The following is a 23954-nucleotide window of genomic DNA, read 5'->3' as shown; positions in this document are numbered from 1 at the left end:
ATATATATGATTTAAATTATTGGATGGCTCACAACTTCCTCCAGCTAAATCAAGACAATACTGGGGTATTTATTGTTGGAGCCAAAGCACAGAGAGATAATCTAGCTGCACATTCTAATTCACGGGCCATAAAGATAAAACAAAAGGTAAAAACCCCAGGTTTCATTTTAGATTCTGTACAGAATATCAAATCACAAGTTAGGAATGTGACCAAAATAGCTTTTTACCACCTGAGGAACTGTAACGGCTGTCGTCGGTGGAAGAAGGTGAGGACCAAGGTACAGCGTGGTAAGTGTTCATGATTTTTAATATAATCAATACTGAACACTAAACAAAATAATAACTAGGAAGAACGAACAACCGAAACAGTCCTGTCTAGTGAATACACACAAAATAGAAAATAAACACCCACGAAACCCAGGTGGAAAAAGTCTACCTAAGTATGATTTTCAATCAGAGACAACTAACGAAACCTGCCTCTGATTGAGAACCATACCAGGCCAAACTCAAAAACCAACATAGAAAAACAAGCATAGACTGCCCATCCCAACTCACGCCTTGACCAACTAAAACAAAGACAAAACAAAGGAACTAAGGTCAGAACGTGACAGGAACATTGCCAACGTTTCTCTCTCAGGCTGATACAAAGAGAAACATCCATGCTTTTATTACAAGCAGGCTTGACTACTGTAATGTTCTCCTGTCTGGTCTACCCAAGAAAGCCATTGGTCAACTGCAAAACATACAGAATGCTGCAGTACGGGTACTGACCAAGACCAGATAGAGAGCACACATGACACCGGTTTAAAGGTCTCTGTACTGTAAAACATACAGAATGCTGCAGCACGGGTACTGACCAAGACCAGACAGAGAGCACACATGACACCGGTTTTAAGGTCTCTGTACTGTAAAACATACAGAATGCTGCAGCATGGGTACTGACCAAGACCAGACAGAGAGCACACATTACACCGGTTTTAAGGTCTCTGCACTGGCTGCCTGTGAGTTTTAGAATTCATTTAAATTATTCTATTGTGCACCCCAATACATGTCAGACATGTTATGTACCCAGTAGGTCCCTCAGGTCCCCTGGCACTGTCCTTTTTACTATCCCAAAGTTATTATGCAGCCTTTAGTTATTATGCCCCCAGACTCTGGAATAGCCTCCAATAGAACCCGAGGGGGGGCCGGAACTGTGGACATATTTAAAAGAGATGTTAAAACACATGTTTTAGCTTTGCTTTTTAGGGTGCTTTTTAGTTGTTCAGTTTGTGTCATTCTTTAGTATGTTTATCTTGTGTTTGTTGTGTAGTAAATATTTCAGCTTTTATTTTCGTAGGTTTGTAATATTTTTTTTCCTGTAAAGCACATTGCGTCTCATGCCATGTCTGAAATGTGCTGTATAAATAAAGCTTGATTTGATTTGTAGAAGGAGAGATAACACTTAGGACTAATCATGCTCTCCCCCCAGTAGCGTTTTAGTTGGCAGTGTGACATTCCAGACTGAAGGCAGAAGTGTTGAGAAGGTACTGGCATAAATTCTCATCCTAATTGGCTTGAAGTCAATCTAACCTATGCATTCCTCGGTACCTGTAATAGAAATGACTGACATGTATCGCCCAGGTGGGATGACTTTTCAATGAGATCCAATTCTAGGAACACTCATGAATACCCTCAGAGTTATAAGATGTTGCATATGTTGGGTAGGGTTGCGTAAACAATCCAAATTAGTAGGCTAATTTCCGAATTAATTGCAATAACTAATAAAGAAACTTTCAAGTTGACATCAGATGTTGAAAACTTGAAAACTGCCATTCTTTATTGCTATTTATTGCTCTCTGTGGATGGGTTGCCTGACAACATCACAAAAACTATGTGGGCGCATTGATGGGTAGAATGCTGTGTGTTTTATGATTCTGAAAGGTCAGATAGCTGGAAGAAAACTACTCAACGACATGGCTGCTATGTCTCCATCTAATTTGGCTGATCTCTTGAGCTGTGCTAGACATGATTAACACAACACAGCTATGTTACCAAAATGTTGTTTCAGTTATATGGCTGAAACAGGACTGTAAAAAAAAATATATATGACTAGACTAAACATTTATTTCATTTTTTTATCTTCCAGAAATATGTAATTGTCTCCTGATGACATCCACAATTTTATCTTTATTTAACTAGGCAAGTCAGTTAAGAACAAATTCTTATTTTCAATGACAGCCTAGGAACAGTGGGTTAACTGCCTTGTTCAGGGGCAGAAAGACAAATGTGTACCTTGTCAGCTCGGGGATTTGATCTTGCAACACTTCTGGTTACTAGTCCAAGGCTCTAACCACTAGACTACGCTGCCATTAATGCTGCCATTGATACTGACCCTTATGACTTCAATGGAGAATGATTTTCAAATGGGTTTGATTTTCAATGCAGCTTGATTACAGACATTTGAGCTTCTATCATGTCATTTTGGCAGGCTCTATATAACCTCTCACCTGTATCAATCGTTCTACTTCAATGATACATTCATTTTATTACATACACTTTTTTTGTTTTTTAGCAATCAAATTAAAAAAGTGAACCCTGTCAAAGACGCTAAGTTAACTTAACTTCCCAGCCAGCCTGATCTTCTTGACGCATATTCACACCTCTAAACATGAGAGAGGCAGCAACATGCCTGAGATTGACTGCGTACTCAGTGAGATCCGCCATTTCACTAAAACTACCTCTGTGGCCTGGGTAGGATTGAGCTGGATAGAGCAGCAATCTCATTTCACAGATTCATCCCTAGAGTTGACCCCAATGTCCAAAAAGGCAATGAGGATATTTGGAACCTTTGTGTCTGGCTGGGATATTGAATGCAAAACACATGGCTATGTGCTGATTGAACCACTCTTGTCACACACATCCAATAGCACCTGTACTTCAGCCTGGAGTTGGTCCATCTATCATTAGAGGGATGATATAACCAACACGTGTGTAGCATGTTATTTTGACCTTTCTTGTGGTGTATATCCAGCCTGTATTTTACAGTTGAAGTCAGAAGTTTACATACACCTGAGCTAAACGCATTTACTCCTAGTAAAAATTCCCTGTCTTAGATCCGTTAGGATCACCACTTTATTTTAAGAATGTGAAATGTCAGAATAATAGTAGAGAGAATGATTTATTTCAGCTTTTATTTCTTTCATCACATTCCCAGTGGGTCAGAAGTTTACATACACTCAATTAGTATTTGGTAGCATTGCCTTTAAAGTGTTTAACTTGGGTCAAACATTTTCGGTAGCCTTCCACAAGCTTCCCACAATAAGTTGGGTGAATTTTGGCCCATTCCTCCTGACAGAGCTGGTGTCACTGAGGTTAGGTTTGTAGACCTCCTTGCTCACACACGCTTTTTCAGTTCAGTCCACACATTTTCTATAGGATTGATGTCAGGGCTTTGTGATGGCCACTCCAATACCTTGACTTTGTTGTCCTTAAGCCATTTTCCCACAACTTTGCTTGGGGTCATTGTCCATTTGGAAGACCCATTTGCAACCGAGCTTTAACTTCCTGACTGATGTCTTGAGATGTTGCTTCAATATATTTGCATAATTTTGAAGTGCACCAGTCCCTCCTGCAGCAAAGCATCCCCCTTTTTCCTCCAAACATAACAATGGTCATTATGGCCAAACAGTTCTATTTTTGTTTCATCAGACCAGAGGACATTACTCCAACAAGTATGATCTTTGTCCCCATGTGCAGTTGCAAACCGTAGTCTGCCTTTTTTATGGTAGTTTTGGAGCAGTGGCTTCTTCCTTGCTGAGCAGCCTTTCAGGTTATGTCGATGTTGGACTTATTTTACTGTGGATATAGATACTTTTGTACCTGTTTCCTCCAGCATCTTCACAAGGTCCTTTGCTGTTGTTCTAGGATTGATTTGCACTTTTTGCACCAAAATACATTAATCTCAGAACCCGTCTCCTTTTTGAGCGGTATGACGGCTGCGTGGTCCTGTGGTGTTTACACTTGCGTATGATTGTTTGTACAGATGAAAGTGGTACCTTCAGGCGTTTGGAAATTGCTCCCAAGGATGAACTAGACTTGTGGAGATCTACAATTTTGTTTCTGAGGTCTTGGCTGATTTCTTTAGATTTTCCCATGATGTCAAGCAAAGAGGCACTGAGTTTGAAGGTAGGCCTTGAAATATATCCACAGGTACACCTCCAATTGACTCAAATTATGTCAATTAGCCTATCAGAAGCTTCTAAAGCCATGACATAATTGTCTGGAATTTTCCAAGCTGTTTAAAGGCACAGTCAACTTAGTGTATGTAAACTTCTGACCCATTGGAATTCTGATACAGTGAATTATAAGTGAAATAATCTGTCTGTAAACAATTGTTGGAAAAATTACTAGTGTCATGCACGAAGTAGATGTCCTAACCGACTTGCCAAAACTATAGTTTGTTATGTGGAGTGGTTGAAAATGACTCCAACCTAAGTGTATGTAAACTTTCAACTTCAACTGTATGTGTGTATTAACATAGACCTTCGCCTATGTCTGCTATGTGATGCATGCCATAAAACACATGGAAGCTGTAGGCCTACATGCTACATGCAGATCTGCCACCAGAGGTGTCATGCCCATAAGGGGCACAGGGGCATGTGCCCCCTCAGATGTGTCCTGGGAAAAAAATAACATTACATTTTTTTGTTTAATTTGTTGTTATTGTTTCTCTGTAATACTACTAGACCCCTACAGATATAGGATGTTAATTTGAGGCAGTTTACTACAGCAGGAAAATAATCCCGCAGCAATAGGAAATGGGAATTATTATGTGGATTATAATTAATGCAAAACATTTTGTAAGGGAAAATCAAGTCTGTTATTTCAAAGTGGAAATGACAGACTTCAGAAACCTTTTTAAACCTCAAATACACTACAAGTTTGACATTTCCTGGCTTTAGCTAGCCCAGATATGTTTCCAATCTTCCAACCTCATAACTAGCTACCAAGACATTTCAGGCTATCAAGTTAGAGTAGCTTGTCTAACTATCTTAGCTGGCATGCCTGCTGGCAAGGTTGGTGGACTAGAAAAGCAAGCAATTACTAAATGTACTGAACAAGACTCATTCCTTTCAATATTTTACTCAGATTTTTAGTAGAAATGCAGAGTAGCATATTTAGTGTCTTAAATGTAAAAAACAACAGTCAGTAGTATACAGACAGCTCAAGAGGTATGATTAGATATGCAGAAAAATAACCATGTTGTTTTTACATAGAATTAAGCATAATGCTTATGGCTCTGGATTGCAGAAAAAAAAGCTGTTTCATATGTTTGAAAAATGCTAAATTCTCCAAATTGGCAAATACCTGAATTATTGGTGATAATGAACAAAGCAATGCTATACATAATTGTGTTCTGGGTTTATTTTGTAAATTAGCTTCTGTGATTTTATATTTATAGCCCCTCTCTGACCCACCCACCAGCCATTCTCACATACTTTGTGCCCCCTCAGGTTTTTGGGTTGCATGACGCCCCTGTCTGACACAGAGAAAGAGTGAAATCACAGAATAAGAACTGTTAAGATCAATACATATATTCATTAGAGAGGGTTTGATTTGTCCAAGTCAACTGCAACTGCAATATATATTTCTTCAATAAGTCATTGCTTATTGTCCTAACTCAATAGTACTCACCTCTGGGTGTTCTGCCCTTATTGGATAATCATTTATCCAGAGGTAAACAATTGGAACACACAATGTAAAACAAATGGGTTGAGAAAAACAACACATGCATCATGAGAAAAAGGTCAGATGGCTTTAGACGAGGCTTTTGACAATCGTGAGTTTGCTCACCAGTTGCGCACAAAGCTATGCCAAAAACAATATTTACTCTCATAAAAATGCACATATGATGCTATATGGAGAGAGGGGCGGAGCAAAACATTGGAATATAAACTGACCACAGCGTTACCGATTGACAGGCACACGAGAGAGACCACACTATAACGCCTGTAACAACTTTGGCTTTGCTTAATAGATATCTGTTTCTTTCATACAGAAGAAACACCTGCAGCCTATCATCTATTCCCCCAAATTTACCGAGATGGACGTTTTAAAGTTTGTGGTTTTGATAGTTGCAGTTTTTGCGCAGGTTTACTGTGCCCTGGGAACCCCAACCAGCGACGATGGAGATATTTGGTCGATTGAAAACTGGCAGGTAAAACGCACGTCCCTCTTCTGAAGTGCATAGCTAGTTGGAACTAGCGAATGTTGTAGCGTCCTGCTGCGTTCAAGTTAGGACATCTGATAAGGCAATGGTTGATAGAAGGCTTCTGTTACTTATTCACTGTTACAATTATTGTTACAGAGGGATCCGTTGGAGAGTGGCTTGGCCTTCCGCGTGGCTGACCTCACCAAGAGGTCCGAATTGCAGCAGTTTCAACAACTCGTGGGGCAAAGCTCAGGTCAATTCAACTTTCATATCTTTTGATCTGGTCTGTTTTTTTGGGGTCATAGTAAAATGAGCTTGTAGGCTATAATTTATAGAAATTTGAATGAATTAAACACATTTAATATCCAGATTTAGGAGTCCTTCAACCGGTGTTTCAAATTTGAAAGCATTTTAAATTAAATTATTAATTGGCCTGCTTTGGGCTATAGCCTATATTATGTACTTCTCAAATAAATATGTGTGTGTTTGTGTTTCATCAGGGAATAAAGCAGACATGTTTATTGGACTCATGGGTCGAAGGTCCTCAAGTCGAGGTAGAGTCAAGCACTTTACCAGATGATAAATATGTTAGTTATCATTCTTCAGAACAATTTCAATCTAATGTATTTATTCCATATTTGTTTTGTTTTTTTCAGAGTCACAAGAGGAATGGAACAAGCCCCAGTATTACTAGAGATGAAGATCTTGATTGTTCAAAGTTACTGTAATAATCAATGTTGCTCAAATTATTAATCTAGGTCAAAGCAATCCAATACATGCAACAAAGCTTAATTGATGTAACATAAGTAAGGAATGTGTAATGAGGGTCAATAATGATTTGACCCATGTGTTTAAAAACTGGGTCGGGGATTTGCTGCAACTAATTGACATTGTATGCCTTCCTTAACTGTATCATTCTGTACTCTCCTTTGCAATACAAGCTGCTTGTCATGTTCAATCAAGTATTTTGTTGTTGTTGCATAATATTAGATGGCTTGTTATGCAAACAAACAGGTATATTTGTCTAACTTAAGATAATTCACGTGTCATCACTGAGAGCATTACTGAACTTCACGATTCATTAGTGGAAAAACAATTTGCTTTTCTGTGCTTCATATGAAATGCTGATAATTTGTCAGCCAACCCCTACACATGCTGCCCCAGAAAGAACACCTTGCACACAGGATCAAGACATTTTGGAGTTCAGATTTATTGGAGAGGAAGCAAGTACAAAAGCAGGTGCACACAACTTATCTACATATTAATGCTGTACAGAGGTACTGCTGTGTAGCTACAGTGGTCTACTGCTCTTTTGATAGCTTATTGAAGAACAACTGCTTGTATGAAGGTGAACATTATGACCACGCACACTGGTTTCAGGTAAACCGAGCTGTTCTGGAGTTGCTTTCTATAGCTGCCATGACAGGCACAGGAGGAAGCATCAAGACAACACAGACCACAGCAACATGTTGGGAGGCAACATATGAAAGGCAGAGGTAAAGGAATATAATTGTTTGTGGGAAATTAACAGTTGACCTGTTGTAGCAGGTTCGTATAAAATATACAGTGAAATGAGCTGCAAGTTGACCTGCTATAATACCTCTGTGTGATGTTAGGCCAAGTTAGCATCTATTCATGCCAAAGATGCTGACATTATACAGACTCTTTGAAGAACCATGAACTTTGCAACTAAATCTAAATCATACCCCAAAATAGTGGACAGTGTTACAATCTAGTTTTAGAGAGTCAAAATAAGGAAGTAAACAAACTGATGGGCAGGTATATTTCAAGGTCTTTTACTTAACATTCAAAAGCAGAAGGAATGAATGAAGCCTGACTGGCCCACAACTGTTTTAACATGCAATTTCAATTGGAAATCCAAAACTTCAACACGAGTGCTTCCATTCTGAAAATAATCATAAATGCCATATTATTGAAGAATTACTTTCTTAATTCAAACCTGGATCCATTGAAATATGACAGTGAAATATACAGTCTATTTGGCAGCCTTGAAGAAATACCTCCTCTCAGATTGAGCTTGTTTTGTTACTCCCCCATGACATACAAATGCACAGATCAAATAGCTTATTTTTTTTAAATACACAAGAAAAACAAAAACAACCCAGAAACACAACTGAATAAAAACTCTACACAAATGATTAACACTATTTCAGAATGACAGTGAAGTTTGTGAATTCTTTACGATGTTAATAAAGAGTTCACTTGACATATGGTCAGTAAAGGCCATTTCTTCTGCAACTATAAAGATGTGCACTTTATATATTTATTGCCCTATTGTGGCTATAAATTCTTGAGATGAGGGCCATACGTTGCTGTGGAAACTCAAAATCTTTATATACACACACACAGCAGATGGAGGTCATTTCTGGTTTCATCCAATGTATATGCACAATCAGTCTAGCAGTCAGTAACATTTGCAGCAATTCAAAATGTTGGTGAAACAAAATCCATTATTTTATCCTTATACACATAAACTGACATAAAATGGGTTGACCACAATGCAAAACAAATAGTCTCTATTGTTGGGTACTACATGCATTGTTCCTCTGCAACATGTTCGAGAAAATCTCTTCTAATGACACGTTCTCAGTACGGCTAGGAAACCAGTCCTGCACATTTTAAAAACTTTCTTCGAATATACTTTGTCTTGCCAAACCTGTACCATAAAATCTTCTCTCTATCATTTAAATATATTGACAGCATGACTTGAACTTGACATCAAATTCGTACTTCGGCCTCAGACAAAAAGCCTGACTGCAAATTCCAGTTCTGTTCTTTTTTCTTCTCTCCCAAAATGTTTACTTGTGCACTCTCCCTCATGGATTTAAAAGGAAGGGATTGGGGTAAGGAACTTCCTCCAGCCAACGTTTTCACCAGTCCGTTGCTTTTAAATACTTGAAAGAGAGTACACACTGTGGAGAGAAGGGGAAGAAAGGGAATTGGCAATCTTTCAGGAAGCCAAATTTAAAATAGCTTAAAAAAGGACATTAGCCAAAACAGCTTAAAACAGTGGTAAAACCAAACAGAAGTAAAAAATTAAACATGAAACATTTTCAAATAAAGCCAAAACCAAACAGAAACATGGATACATTGTTGTGTTACCTCGACCCCTCCCCAGAAAGACAGCTATATTTCCATACATACTGACTGGCTCACTAGGTTAACACGGTTCTACTGAGAAGTCATGTGAGGAAGGCTAGGGTCTGGTTTCAAGCAACCCACCATTAGTATTCTTCTTGATATTATGATCTACTACTTAAGCCTGGTTAGGACTCTCAATAATACTGATCAAAAAGTTGTTTGAAGTAAACTATTCTGACAGTGAGCTTTGAACCCATGTCATTGTGTTGGAGAGTTGGCGTGGTATGGTGTAGGGGGAGGGGTGTCCTATGTTCCTTTAGGTGGGGTCCACTTTAAGGCGGTGGGTTCAATAGTCTTGCTGCTGCCACGCTTGGTCTCCTTTGCTTTCCAGTCGTCGATTAGGTCCTGGAGGAGATAGTTAGCATGTTAGCCTCAGAAGCCAAGGTTTGTCACGTTCTGTTCCAAATCCTGTGGAAGTTCTCCTCAAAATGAAAATTAAAAGAAGGGACAGACAACAGTGGTATAGATGGAAACTAGACATGTTGCCACTTTCAAACCCGTTAAATATTTAGCATGTTTCAGATAATAAAAAAATACACAACATAGACAAACTGTCTGACACGGTAGAAAGAGAAACAAAGCAATTTTTTTTTTAATAAAGCAACAAAAAAAAGCAGTTCCACAGTTAGTTGGAGAAATGTCCTGACCGTCACACTAAATCAGAATTTGTTCTTGGCTGATTAAATAATATATAAAGAATAAATATATGAGGAAATGGTAGGTGACATACCTGTCTCTTCAAGACCAGGTGCTTCCCTTTCCAGTACTTGAGCATCTGGAGGGACTGCAGGGTGCTGACGATGTCCACTGGGTTAACGGCTGTCTCCTGGCTGATCTCCTTGATGGAGATCTCCTTCCCCTGGAACTGGTTGAGGTAGCGCAGCAGCACCTCCTTCCAGTAGGACCTGTAGCTGATTAGGCCCAGGTCTGAGAGGGGCCGCTCTGGAGAGCCCACCTTCTCCTCCACTTTAGACAGTAAGTAACCTGGGAGAGGGCAGATCACACACAGGGTTACACAGAGACCAGGGTAAGAGAGAAACCAGGACCAGACACAGGGTTACAGAGAGATCAGGTAGAGAGACCACAAGGTAGTGGCTGTACTCACTGAAGTCAATCAGCATCTTTCCGTAGCCCTGCCTCATGTACTGTGGCATGGTGAGGATACAGGAGACATTGTAGTTCAGGAACGAGTTCTTCTCCTAAAATGGGAGGGCATAGACGTTTTGAGTTTGAGAAAAGCAGTTCATAAATAAAACGTAGCATTATGACTACGACTGACTGGTTACCTTTGAGAAGTAGCCAACAAGATGGCAGCCGGTGTTGTCAGCCTCTGTCATGACGTAGAAGAGGAATGGCTCCACGTCGTAGTATAGGGTCTTGTGGTCCAGGAAGAGCTTAGCCAGAAGGCACAGGTTTTGGCAGTAGATCTGTGGACGATAGGGTCATTTAGCAGGGCTATGGTCAGAGCAGGGTAGTCATAACATTCACAAGGCAGGATAACATAACATTCCTGGGACCCCAGCAATCTCTCACCTTGTTCTTTTTACCGTCCACCTCAAAGACGGAGATGTTTCCCTTTCGATAGATCTCATCCCCTGGTGGGTGTTTCCAGACACACTTGGCCTGTACAGGGGTACGGACAGCACCGATCATCATATAAAAACCTATTCAGAACTGAGATCCACTCTGAAACGTCTGAATCCATCCATAAAGAACAATCAGAAAACACCGGAGAAACTAATTGACATGCACCAACGTTCTCACCATGTGCCGGCGCAGGATGGTCAGACTCTTCATGTACTTGAGGCAGAACTCACACATGTAGAGGCGTCCCAGGCGGGCGTACTCCTCGGGGTAGGGCGAGTGGTACCAGGTGTCCAGCTCGTAGCGGCCAAACACAATGGTCTTGATCATGTTGCTGCCCTCCGCCACCTGGCCCTGCAGCTTCTCCTGCACCAGGCGGAGGACAGGGAGAGGGGACAGAAAAGAGAGGAGGAAGAGAGAGATTTGACCAACGCAGCGAGGGAGAGGGGCAGGCAAAACGCCATGGGAGGAGAACTCATTACTCTCTGTGGAAGCGACCACGGAGAATACGCTTTGATTTGGAAAAAAAGGTTATAAATATGTGTGGAAAGGATAAGAGAGAGCTTTGATTTGGAAGACTGAAAGGGGAGCCTCTTAAAGATATCGGCTAGAGTAAATCTAGCTCAAAGAGAGTGAAGAAGAACTTCTCCATAAACTACCCGGTCTTGTAACTGACAACACCAGACAGTGTGAGTAGCCAGATTACCCAGAATGCTCCCTGTCTGGCACTGCCCACCATAAACGGTGAGAGCTGGGCGTCGACTGGGCCCAGTCCAGACAGTCACTAGTACAGGCTCAGGAAAAGAAAGAGGAAAATGGGAGGAAGGGCGATGAGTTCTCTCTCTTACAAGATCCTCCGAAGCACGTGCCTGGGCTTTTCGAAAGAGCTCCAGGTCGTAATCACTTGTGATGTTCTCCAGGAGGGGCTCTCGGTTGTTGCCGTGGGACTGCCGGTGATCCTGGGACATCAGAGAGGGAGAAGAAGCCTTTAACCTCAGAACAATCAGCACATCTCTTCAACCGGACACATTATTTACCTTCAACATATCTGTTGACCGAACAGTTGTCAAACTGTGCTTGCAAGACACTTTTTAATTTTGCAAGTATTATATTTGTTTACCTTTCGTATGGGATAGGAGTGTATACAAGGTGTAGGAGTATTACAAGGTGTAGGAGTATTACAAGGTGTAGGAGTATTACAAGGTGTAGGCTACAGCTTTTTCTTCTGGCACTAATGGAAAAGGGTCGTTTTTTCTTTCCTAGAGGTTGGATTAGAGGTCAGATCATCACACTCACCATGTACTGGTCTTTCTGCTCTTTTAGCAGACCCGAGTTCCTCTTCTTCCTCATTTCCGTCACCTTCTCCTTGTACCTCATCTGTCTCTCCGTTGGGGCCTAATCCATTATGCAATGTTATGAAACTGCCATGATACTGCCTTTAAATCCAAATCCTTAACTAATTTGCGCCCTATTGCCTTTCTTGAAACATTTACTGTAAGGAAGGACAAATCCAAACCAAAAACAGTAGCGTAGTGATAAAATGAGATGGTCGACCAAATGAAAGGCCCAGGATCATAGTACCTGGTGACGGGTACCGTGTCTGTTCTCATCCTGCCGGTGGGACAACGTCCGCTCCTCCACCTGTTTGTCACGAGAGGAGGCCCTCGTCTGTGAAGAGAAATCCCATTTTATTAAGTAGTAGGCAGACAGATTTCAGACACGGCCCAAGAATCCCACACCTCAACACTAAGGCCAACTTCCAAGGTCTTGTAGATTTACCTTGCATTCATCTACAGAGAGGTTGTGGAAGAGAGGGCAGCCAGATATTGAGAAGTGCCTCTCATGTTTCCCTGTCAAATGGCCTGAAAAAAAATTAAACAGAGAACGTCAAGTGAAACAAATGCAGAACATAACAATTAACCGTGTGTGTTTTGAAGGTGTTGCATTCTGAGGTCCACATTGCACAAAAAGTCAACTATGTAAATACATGTCCTGCCCTCATTGACGGTGGAGCTGACAGTTAAGAATGAGATCATTTACCCAAGGAGTTGCAGCCTGGTGTGGGGCACTTCATGTTGAAGTTGTAGCTCTCGTGGAAGCGACGACGCTTGGGCCTGTGGGAGAGGTCGCTGCCAGAGTCTTTGAGTGACAGCTCCTTGGCCAGGGACTCGTCAGGAGAGGCGTTAGGGCTGGACACGTCAATGTCCGACTCCGATGAGAGGGCATTCCCTGTTGGGGTGCGGGGCGGAGACTCGTCCTGGTCTGCTGCTCGCTTCAGGTCTGGAAAAGCCAACGAGGAGAAGAACACATGTAAAGGAATTGTTATACTCACAAGCCCGACAGACACCTCACATTTTTTTATTTTACCTTTATTTAACTAGGCAAGTCAATTAAGAACAAATTCTTATTTACAATAATGGCCTACCCCAATCACGGCCGGTTGTGATACAGCCTGGAATCGAATCAGGGTCTGTAATGACGCCTCTAGCACTAAGACGCAGTGCCTTAGACCGGTGAGCCACTCGGGAGCCCACACGATGGGGCTTAGTTCATATTTCAAGTGCCTGGCATGTATCTAGAATTATAAATGAGGACATTCCAACTATCTCACCACTCTCTCACAGTACCATGTTTATACAGTTTCAGGACACAAGATTCCATTTTGTTGTGAAGCTGTTATACAAAATATTCCATTTTGTTGTGAGGCTGTTATACACACACTATGCTATATATATTTTTTGTCAATTTTGGTGATGCATTTGTTTTTCACAAAATTCTTGCACGCCCCCTTCAGGTTTTCCCAAGGCATGTTTTTCCAAAGACAAAAAGTGAGGGGTATGAAATAGGACAAGAGGGGATGATGACTCATCGTGACACCAAACACCCAATACATGATCACATACAACGACCCCACCACACCAGGAACGGAACCCAAAGGAATGAATAGGGATGGTAGCTACAAGCATAGGCTGCAATTTTCAGCAGAACTGTCTTGAGTAACGAGCAGAAACATAACAAATGAGTGGAATAACATGTGGAGGACAACACAAGCTCAAATCATCTATGTTTGAGGACACAAGTCCAAAACAAACTTAAAGAGTAGAAATGCGCTGGTTGAGCATCACTGCCTCTTCGAAAACTTAAAATGATACAATGAAAATATATCATAAATAACGCAGTGGGTGGCCAATTGAGCAGGGGGGTGGGGGGGGGGGGGGGCTGTGAGAGAAAGTGACCATGCTGCCTCGTCCTCCTACCCTCCACATGCTGCTCCGTGTCCGACCCCGAAGAGCGACTCTGGCGCAGAGGGTATTTCTTGGGGGGTGACCGGCGGCCCTTGCTGCAGACTACGGCTACGGGTCACTCGCCGGGCAGAGAAGGTCACCACCTCTGCTGGGCTGATCTGGACAGGGCTGGAATCTAAAAATACATGTTTTTTTAACAGGCGTCTTCAGGGGTCTCTGGCCCTCAGAAGTAATGTAGCAGGCTAGGAGCTACAAGTCTTCTGTCTCGTCAATGGAGAAATCCCTTTCAAGCAGACACACTCCCTTAACAAACGGATTCACTTCCACAACATACCTGACATTATAGGATTCATATACAGGCAACAAAAAACTAAAACATAGAGGCCCAAGCAGTAAGCTACTTGTTGTATATAACAACGTAATAACAATATCAGTTCAGTTGTCACATTGAGGACCGAGGGACGTGCCAAGCTTTTCAAAAACCACATTGAAAAAAAACTGGATGCAATCTATAACAAAAGGGAGTGGGAACTATATCATCCTCTACTCAAACCATGACCGCCAGACCGAATAGGGATCAGGGGAGACGACTGCGGTCTCAACCTATTCACAGTTTATGAGCTTGAATGCTGATATACAATGGCTATTGTACAGCAAGAGATAACAACCCATGAGCACCTCTATGGGTATAGCTACAGACAGACAAAAGACAACCCCAGCATTACAGTCAGTATCCTCATTTTGAATCTTCTGACTTAGACTATTGTCATAACATTTGGTTCAATGACCGAGACTGAAAACTGAAATCCAAGGGATTCATATAGGATTCATAGTTATTCAGCAGATTCTTGATGCAGAAACATAACAATATAAATATATTGGCCAATCTCATGACAGTTCCATATCAAAACTGCATTGTTGGGTAAGGGCCTGTAAGCAAGCCACTGTTGTATTCAGCGCATATGACAAATAAAACTTGATTTGAAAACAGCATATTTACCTTGAGAACTTTGGCTGAGTCGCAGCGATGCCCGGGTGAGGCGCGTGTTCCTCCGTGTTCTCCCATAGGTCTCGATTCTGTCTGTGTGCTCATGGTCAGCAGAGAAGTCTGAATCCTCAGTGCCCTCGGAGCTGCTCCCAGCATTCCTCTTTCATATAACAATAGGAACGATCATCGTCAGTTATGCACATCAGTAACATAAACATCACGATTGTTTGGTTTGGTTTCTGTTACTTTGTATAAACAAAACTGCTATCGTTGAATCCATTTATGATTATCATGAAGCATCACTTGTGTGCCTCAATCTTGCTATCTTCCAACATGCGGGAGGAAACAGCGCAATAGCCGCTCTAACTGTGACGTGAATAGACTATATTCAGTAGCCTACAGTGCTTTTTGAAAGTATTCAGACCCCTCGACTTTATCCACATTTTGTTACGTTACAGCCTTAATCTAAATTCAATTGTTTTTTCCTCCTCAATCTACACACAATAGCCCATAATGACAAAGCAAAACGTTTTTTTACTTTAGAAAATGTATCAAATATATATATATCACATTTACATACGTACTCAGACTGTTTACTCAGTACTTTGTTGAAGCACCTTTGGCAGTGATTACCCATTCTTCTCTGCAGACCCTCTAAAGCTCTGTCAGGTTGGATGGGGAGCATCACTGCACAGCTATTGTCAGGTCTGTCCAGAGATGTTGGATTGGGTTCAAGTCCGGGCCACTCCAGGACATTCAGAGACTTTTCCCGAAGCCACTCCTGTGTTGTCTTGGCTGTGTGCTTAGGGTCGTTGTCCTGTTGGTAGGTGAACCTTCATGCCAGTCTGAGGTCCTGAGGGCTCTGGAGCAAGTTTTCATCAAGGATCTCTCTGTACTTTGCTCCGTTCATCTTTTCCTCGATCCTGACTAGTCTGCCAGTCCCTGACGCTGAAAAACAACCCCACAGCATGATGCTGCCTCCACCATGCTTCACCTTAGGGATGATGCCAAGTTTACTCCAGACTTGGTTTCATCAGACCATAGAATCATGTTTCTCATGGTCAGAGTCCTTTAGGTGCTTTTTGGAAAATTCCAAGAGGGCATGTGCCTTTCACTAAGGAGTGGCTTCCATCTGGCCACTCTACCATAAAGGCCTGATTGGTAGAGTGCTGCAGAGATGGTTGTCCTTCTGGAAGGTTCTCCCATCTCCACAGAGGAACTCTGGAGCTCTGTCCGAGTGATCATTGGGTTCTTGGTCACCTCCCTGACCAAGGCTCCGATTGCTCAGTTTGGCCGGGTGGCCAACTCTACGAAGAGTTGGTGGTTCTAAACTTCTTCCATTTAAAAAAGATTGAGGCCACTGTGTTCTTGGGGACCTTCAATGCTGCAGAAATGTTTTGGTACCCTTCCCCAGATCTGTGCCTCGACACAATCCTGTCTTAGAGCTCCTCAGACAATTAAATCGACCTCATGGGTTGGTTTTCCTCTGACATGCCTGGTACCACAGTTAACAGTGCAAGTCCAATCAATTGAATTTACCACAGGTGGACTCCAATCAAGTTGTTGAAACATCTTAAGGATGATCAATGGAAACAGGATGCACCGGAGTTCAATTTCAAGTCTCATAGCAAAGGGTCTGAATAGTTAAAAAAAAAAAAAACATTTTCAAGAATTTCTAAAAACCTGTTTTTGCTTTGTCATTATGGGGTATTGTGTGTAGATATGTATTTAAAATTAAAATAAAACACCTCATTTTAGAATAAGGCTGTAACATAACAGAATGTGGAAAAGGGGAAGGGGTCTGAATACACTGTATATCCACAATATAGCTCCGGTCTCCCCCTAATCTGCATCGGATGCACTCGTAAGTTCTCTGCTACTCACAGAATGTTTCAGAGATCTCAAGTTATGATGCTGCATGCATTTCATCAAATGCTCACAGTCAAACAACAAATAATAATGCGACACAGGTTATTTTCCTGTGTTTAGTCCAGACTGCATTCTCACCTGCAGTGAACTGCACCACGGTATGAATTGAATCGGACAGAGTACACCCTTTTTGAAAAAATCATGGTGCGTTGTTCAGTGTGCTCCCAAGTGCAGATAGTAATCACACCAGTCCAAACGAGCCCAACTAAGGGGTAAACGCACCTGAGGTCAGGGAGAAAATGCACCAAACCAATTGTGTGAAAGCCCCCTACAACTGCAAAAAACATGTGGCAAAGAAATGTACTTTATGTCCTGAATAGAAAGCGTTATGTTTGGGGCAAATCCCGACACATCACTGAGTACCACTCTTCATATTTTCAAACATGGTGGTGGCTGCCTCATGTTATGGGTATGCTTGTCATCAGCAAGGACAAGCAAGTTTTTTAGGATAAAATAAATGGTATAGAGCTGAGTACTGGCAAAATCCTAGAGGAAAACCTAAACACTGGGTAACAAATTCACCTTTCAGCAGGACAATAACCTAAAACACAAGGACAAACATACACAAGAGTTGCTTATCAAGACGGCATTGAATGTTCCTGAGTAGCCTAGCTACAGTTTTGACTTGAAATTGGCTTGAAAATGGCTGTCTAGCAGTGATCGACAACCAACTTGACAGAGCTTGAAGAATTGAAAAAATAATAATGTGCAAATATTGTACAATCCAGGTGTGCAAAGTTCTTCGAAACTTACCCAGAAAGACACAGCTGTAATAGAAAAATGTGATTCTAACATGTATTGACACTGGTGTGAATACTTCTGATTTCATTTTTAATAAATTTGCTAAAAGTACATGTTTTCATTTAGTCATTATGGGGTATTGTGTGTAGACGGGTGAGAAAAAACATCTAATCAATTTTGAATTCGGGCTGTCACACAACAACATGGGGAATAAGTCAAGGGGTATGAATACTTTCTGAAGGCACTGTATGTTTTGAAGCAAACTGGACTGGAGTACTAGCTAGTAAAAAAAAATCATAATCCAACAGCACAAGTACATAAAATACAAGAATCACCCGAAAATATTGTTTACATGGGTCAATGGTTTACACCTTTATTAATAATATGGAGGAGGAGCATGTGTACAAGCAACACTTCCGTAGTACTTTTCCCACAATGCACCATGTCAAAACATTTACCAACGGCCAGAATTGAAATCCGCTCGGGAAATGTTCCAAAACAAACATGAAACGGACCATACATATATATGTATATCGATAGCATTACCATACTGTTACGTTAACAACTAGCGTTGCGAAAATAATTTCGAGATGAAAATGGCTCAACAATCTTGAGGGCACTATGTGTCTTTAAACCAATTGCAAGTGAGGAAAGGCGGGACATGAGAATATTAAACCAATTGACACTATGTTATTCCCGAATCAATCCAATAAAATCGTTGTTTTCAGGAAGACAAGTATTTCCCTCACCACCAGCAGGATTCAACTAGCTACAACCAGAGAGGTTTGAAGCTATATAACAAAGCTATATTCCGTACACCCTGCGGGCCTGTTCCACCAAGCTTTTGTTTCCATCACTGCTAGCTGGTGGTTCATCTGTAAACTCGACAACTACGTTATAGCTAGCTAAAACGACTGTGAAGAAATGTTCAAATGCGCCCCATCACTATAGCCATGAATGAACACTCACAGATAGCTAGCAAGCATTAGCTAGACCAGTATCGCATCAGCTTACCATGGCATTTGTGCTATTCTAAATGTTAACTTATTGTGCTATGCTTGAACGCAAACTAGGGTTTAATTAGCTCCCATTTGTCACGTTATAGTGACATGATAGCTAATTAGCTAAACAAATTAACATGACATAACGTTAGCTAGCATGAGTCAGTCACCTGTATTTTACCACCAACGTTAAGTATCTAAATCAACAAAGTTCTTACCTTTCTCCGAGGCATATTTCACTTTAACGGCGTCTGTTTGAAGACGTTGGCTATCCCTTAGCAGTAAAAATAAACACAGCGTTTTAAAATTAAAATGCTCACTAAATAAACTGGTTGACTGGACATACCGCTCAACGTTTGTCTCACACTTCCGTGGTATGTTCAAGCAAGTCGACACGTTTCGGAATGTTTTGAAACGGTTCAACTGTTATTCAATTGGCCACTAGATGGTAGTGTTGTATCTTGTACACGATGGTCCCTTGTGTAAAGGCCTCTTGCTATTCGGAATCCTTGGGATGTCCCTACCCCCCCACATTGAAGTTGAAATGTAAGGTTAGGGTTTAGAGGTAGGGACATCCCAATGGCCCCAGAGAGTGTAAATCAAAGTTTATTTGTCACGTGTGCCAAATACAACAGGTACCTTACAGTGAAATACTTACTTACAGGCTCTAACCAATAGTGAATAATAGGTAGGGAAAATAAATAAAACAACAGTAAAAAGACAGGCTATATACAGTAGCGAGGCTACATACAGACACTGGTTAGTCAGGCTGATTGAGGTAGTATGTACATGTAGATATGGTTAAAGTGACTATGCATATATGATGAACAGAGAGTAGCAGTAGCGTAAAAGAGGGGTTGGCCGTGGTGGGTGGGACACAATGTAGATAGCCCGGTCAGCCAATGTGCAGGAGCACTGGTTGGTCAGCTAAATTGAGGTAGTATGTACATGAATATATAGTTTAAGTGACTATGCATATATGATAAACAGAGAGTAGCAGTGTAAAAATATGGGTTGGGGGGGCGGGGGGCACACAATGCAAATAGTCTGGGTCGCCATTTGATTATTTGATTTTATGGCTTGGGGGTAAAAACTGTTGAGAAGCCTTTTTGTCCTGGACTTGGCACTCCGGTACTGCTTGCAATGTGGTAGTAGAGAGAACATGACTTGGGTGGCTGGGGTCTTTGACAATTTTTAGGGCCTTCCTCTGACACCGCCTGGTGTAGAGGTCCTGGAGGGCAAGCAGTTTAGCACAAGGGATGTACTGGGCCGTAAGCACTACCTTCTGTATTGCCTTGCGGTCAGAGGCCGAGCAATTGCCATACCAGGCAATGATGCAAATCCTTTTAGTTTCCTGAGGGGAATAGGCTTTGTCGTTTCCTCTTCACGACTGTCTTGGTGTGTTTGGACCATTCTAGTTGGTTGTTGATGTGGACATCAATGAACTTGAAGCTCTCAACCTGCTCCACTTACAGCCCCGTCGATGAGAATGGGGGCGTGCTCTGTCCTCCTTCTCCTGTAGTCCACAATCATCTCCTTAGTCTTGATCACGTTGAGGGATAGGTTGTTATTCTGGCACCACCCGGCCAGGTCTCTGACCTCCTCATATAGGCTGTCTCGTCGTTGTCGGTGATCAGGCCTACCACTGTTGTGTCGTCTGAAAACTTAATGATGGTGTTGGAGTCATGCCTGGCCATGCAGTTGTGGGTGAACAGGGAGTACAGGAGGGGACTGAATACACACCCCTGGGGAGCTCCAGTGTTGAGGATCAGCATGGCAGATGTGTTGCTACCTACCCACACCACCTGGGGGTGGCCCGTCAGGAAGTCCAGGATCAAGTTGCAGAGGGAGGTGTTCAGTCCCAGGATCCTGTACAGGGAAATACATTGATACACTGACTCATATAGTTTACATAAAAATAGACTGTGTATTTTATTCCTGAGGTAAGATACAGTACGCAAGATGCATAGCAAGTCATTTGATGAGGATGTAAATAGACTATTCATTCATCATAGAGCGCTCATTGAGTGTATATCAGGGGACCTCCCCTCCCCCACACATTCTCACTCCCCCTGAGTTCTATACAGTTCTATACTGAACAAAAATATAAATGCAACATGCAACAATTTCAAAGATTTGACTGTTACAGTTCATGTAAGGAAATCATTCCATTTAAATTCATTAGGCCCTAATCTATGGCTTTCACATGACTGGGAATACAGATATGCATCTGTTGGTCACTGATACCTTTTTTTTAAGTAGGGACATGTATCAGAAAGCCAGTCAGTATCTGGTGTGACCACCATTTGCCTCATGCAGAGTTGATCAGGCTATTGATTGTGGCCACTTCTTCAATGGCTGTGCAAACTTCCTGGATGTTGGCGGGAACTAGAACAGACTGTCTTACACGTCGATCCAGAGCATCCCAAACATGCTCAATGGATGTCATGTCTGGTGAGTATGCAGGCCATGGAAGAACTGGGAAATGATCAGTTTCTAGGAATTGTGTACAGATCCTTGCGACATGGGGCAGTGCATTATCATGCTGAAACATGAGGTGATGGCGGTGGATGAATGGCACGACAATGTGCCTCAGGATCCCGTCACGGGATGTGCAATCAAATTGCCATTGATAAAATGCAATTGTTTTAATTGTCCGTAGCTTACAACTGCCCAAACCATAACCCCACCACCACCATGGGGCACTCTGTTCACAAAATTGACATCAGCAAACCACTCGCCCACACGATGCCATCTGCCCGGTACAGTTGAAACTGGGATTAATGCGTGAAGAGCACACCTCTCCAGCTTTCTAGTGGCCATCAAAGGTGAGCATTTGCCCACTGAAGTCGGTTACGGGGCAGACTGCAGTCCACGAGGTCTGCTGTTGTGAGGCCGGTTCGACACAAATTCCAAATGCAAAATTCTCTAAAACAAGGTTGGAGGCAGTTTATGATAGAGAAATTAACATTCAATTATCTGGCAACAGCTCTGGTGGACATTCCTGCAGTCATTCAATTGCACGCTCCCTCAAAACTTCTTTGGTTTCAGCTCATGAAACATGGGACCAACACTTTACATGTTGCGTTTTTGTTCCGTGTATATGTCATGTATTGTCATATTATGTCTTGTTCCTGTTCTTTCTCTTCACTCCGTCTCCCTCTGCTGGTCGTATTAGGTTACCTTCTCTTCCTCTCCTTCCCCCAGCTGTTCCTCATCTTCTCTAACTACCTCGTTCACCCTTTTCCCACCTGTTCCTTTTTCCCTCTGATTAGGTCTCTATTTCTCTCTCTGTTCCTGCTTCTGTCTTTGTCAGATTCTCGTTTGAGTTTCTCATGCCAGAACCAAACTATCGTCTCGTTTGCTTCACCCTTGTCCCGTCCTGTCGGAATCTGCCTGTTCATCTGATGCTACATGTGATCAGGTACCTCTGTCCTCTACGACCCGCGCCTACCCAGAGAGACCAGCAGTCTGTCGCCGCTAACCCAGCTATTCTCCTCTGCTGCTAAGAAGGGGACTCTTCTGTAATATCAGAAAGACTTTATGATTCATTTGTCGCCCTCTCTGCGGGTTGTCTATTTTGCCATTATATACATCCAAAGAGGATCTATGTCTTCCCTGTGTTTTGACATTAAAGGACTCTGTATTTGTTAAACCGCTTTTGGGTCCTCACTCACGTGCACAACAGAAGAATCTGACCAAGAATGGACCCAGCGACTTCGGATCCTCTCCACTCAGCCGTCGAGATCCAGGGAGCGATGCTAGGCAGACACGAGCAGGAATTGTCTGCTGCTCGACATGCCGTTGAGACCCTGGCCGCCCAAATCTCCGACCTCACAAAACAGATTCACCATCTCCGCCTCGATCCACCGGCCACTTCCAGGGCTTCCGAATCTCCGGAGCCCAGAATCAATAACCCGCCGTGTTACTCTGGGGAGCCCACTGAATGCCGCTCGTTCCTCACCCAGTGTGATATTGTGTTTTCCAGTGCTAGCCTCTCTACACTGGCTTCCTGTCAAAGCAAGGGCTGATTTCAAGGTTTTACTGCTAACCTACAAAGCATTACATGGGCTTGCTCCTACCTACCTCTCTGATTTGGTCCTGCCGTACATACCTATACGTACGCTACGGTCACAAGACGCAGGCCTCCTAATTGTCCCTAGAATTTCTAAGCAAACAGCTGGAGGCAGGGCTTTCTCCTATAGAGCTCCATTTTTATGGAACGGTCTGCCTACCCATGTCAGAGACGCAAACTCGGTCTCAACCTTTAAGTCTTTACTGAAGACTCATCTCTTCAGTGGGTCATATGATTGAGTGTAGTCTGGCCCAGGAGTGGGAAGGTGAACGGAAAGGCTCTGGAGCAACGAACCGCCCTTGCTGTCTCTGCCTGGCCGGTTCCCCTTTTCCACTGGGATTCTCTGCCTCTAACCCTGTTACGGGGCTGAGTCACTGGCTTGCTGGGGCTCTCTCGTGCCGTCCCTGGGGGGTGCGTCACCTGGGTGGGTTGATTCACTGTTGTGGTCGGCCTGTCTGGGTTTCCCCCTTGGGTTGTACCGTGTCGGAGATCTTTGTGGGCTATACTGGCCTTGTCTCAGGATGGTAAGTTGGTGGTTGAAGATTTCCCTCTAGTGGTGTGGGGGCTGTGCTTTGGCAAAGTGGGTGGGGTTATATCCTTCCTGTTTGGCCCTGTCCGGGGTGTCCTCGGATGGGGCCACAGTGTCTCCTGACCCCTCCTGTCTCAGCCTCCAGTATTTATGCTGCAGTAGTTTATGTGTCGGGGGCTAGGGTCAGTTTGTTTATCTGGAGTACTTCTCCTGTCCTATTCGGTGTCCTGTGTAAATCTAAGTGTGCGTTCTCTAATTCTCTCCTTCTCTCTTTCTTTCTCTCTCTCGGAGGACCTGAGCCCTAGAACCATGCCCCAGGACTACCTGACATGATGACTCCTTGCTGTCCCCAGTCCACCTGGCCATGCTGCTGCTCCAGTTTCAACTGGCCTGGGCCCTAGGACCATGTCCCAGGACTACCTGACATGAGGACTCCTTGCTGTCCCCAGTCCACCTGGCCATGCTCCTGCTCCAGTTTCAACTGTTCTGCCTTACTATTATTCAACC

At 42.7% G+C, this 23954-nt stretch overlaps 1 protein-coding gene and 1 pseudogene across 2 annotated transcripts; one reads left to right on the top strand and one right to left on the bottom strand.

Annotated features, from left to right (window-relative positions):
• Nucleotides 1–5933: 5933 nt before the first annotated feature.
• LOC123999492 lies at nt 5934–7151 on the top strand. Its single transcript, XM_046305346.1, has 4 exons — nt 5934–6199; nt 6350–6446; nt 6694–6747; nt 6850–7151. The coding sequence occupies exons 1-4, from the start codon at nt 6086–6088 to the stop codon at nt 6885–6887; spliced, it is 303 nt and encodes a 100-aa protein (XP_046161302.1). The 5' UTR covers nt 5934–6085; the 3' UTR covers nt 6888–7151.
• Nucleotides 7152–7385: 234 nt separating this feature from the next.
• LOC123999491 lies at nt 7386–19545 on the bottom strand (annotated as a pseudogene). Its single transcript, XR_006832464.1, has 14 exons — nt 19062–19545; nt 15185–15332; nt 14197–14359; nt 12980–13219; nt 12719–12801; nt 12521–12607; nt 12236–12334; nt 11788–11898; nt 11120–11305; nt 10889–10978; nt 10642–10782; nt 10461–10554; nt 10086–10339; nt 7386–9700 (listed from the first exon to the last, which is right to left on the bottom strand). The product of XR_006832464.1 is annotated as a histone acetyltransferase KAT7-like (transcript).
• Nucleotides 19546–23954: the final 4409 nt, after the last annotated feature.

This window comes from Oncorhynchus gorbuscha, linkage group LG16, assembly GCF_021184085.1.
Source record: "Oncorhynchus gorbuscha isolate QuinsamMale2020 ecotype Even-year linkage group LG16, OgorEven_v1.0, whole genome shotgun sequence".
NCBI classification, from domain to species: Eukaryota; Metazoa; Chordata; class Actinopteri; order Salmoniformes; family Salmonidae; genus Oncorhynchus; species Oncorhynchus gorbuscha.
The sequence above is the reverse complement of the archived record's forward strand: the minus strand, read 5'-3'. Positions and strand labels throughout refer to the sequence as shown.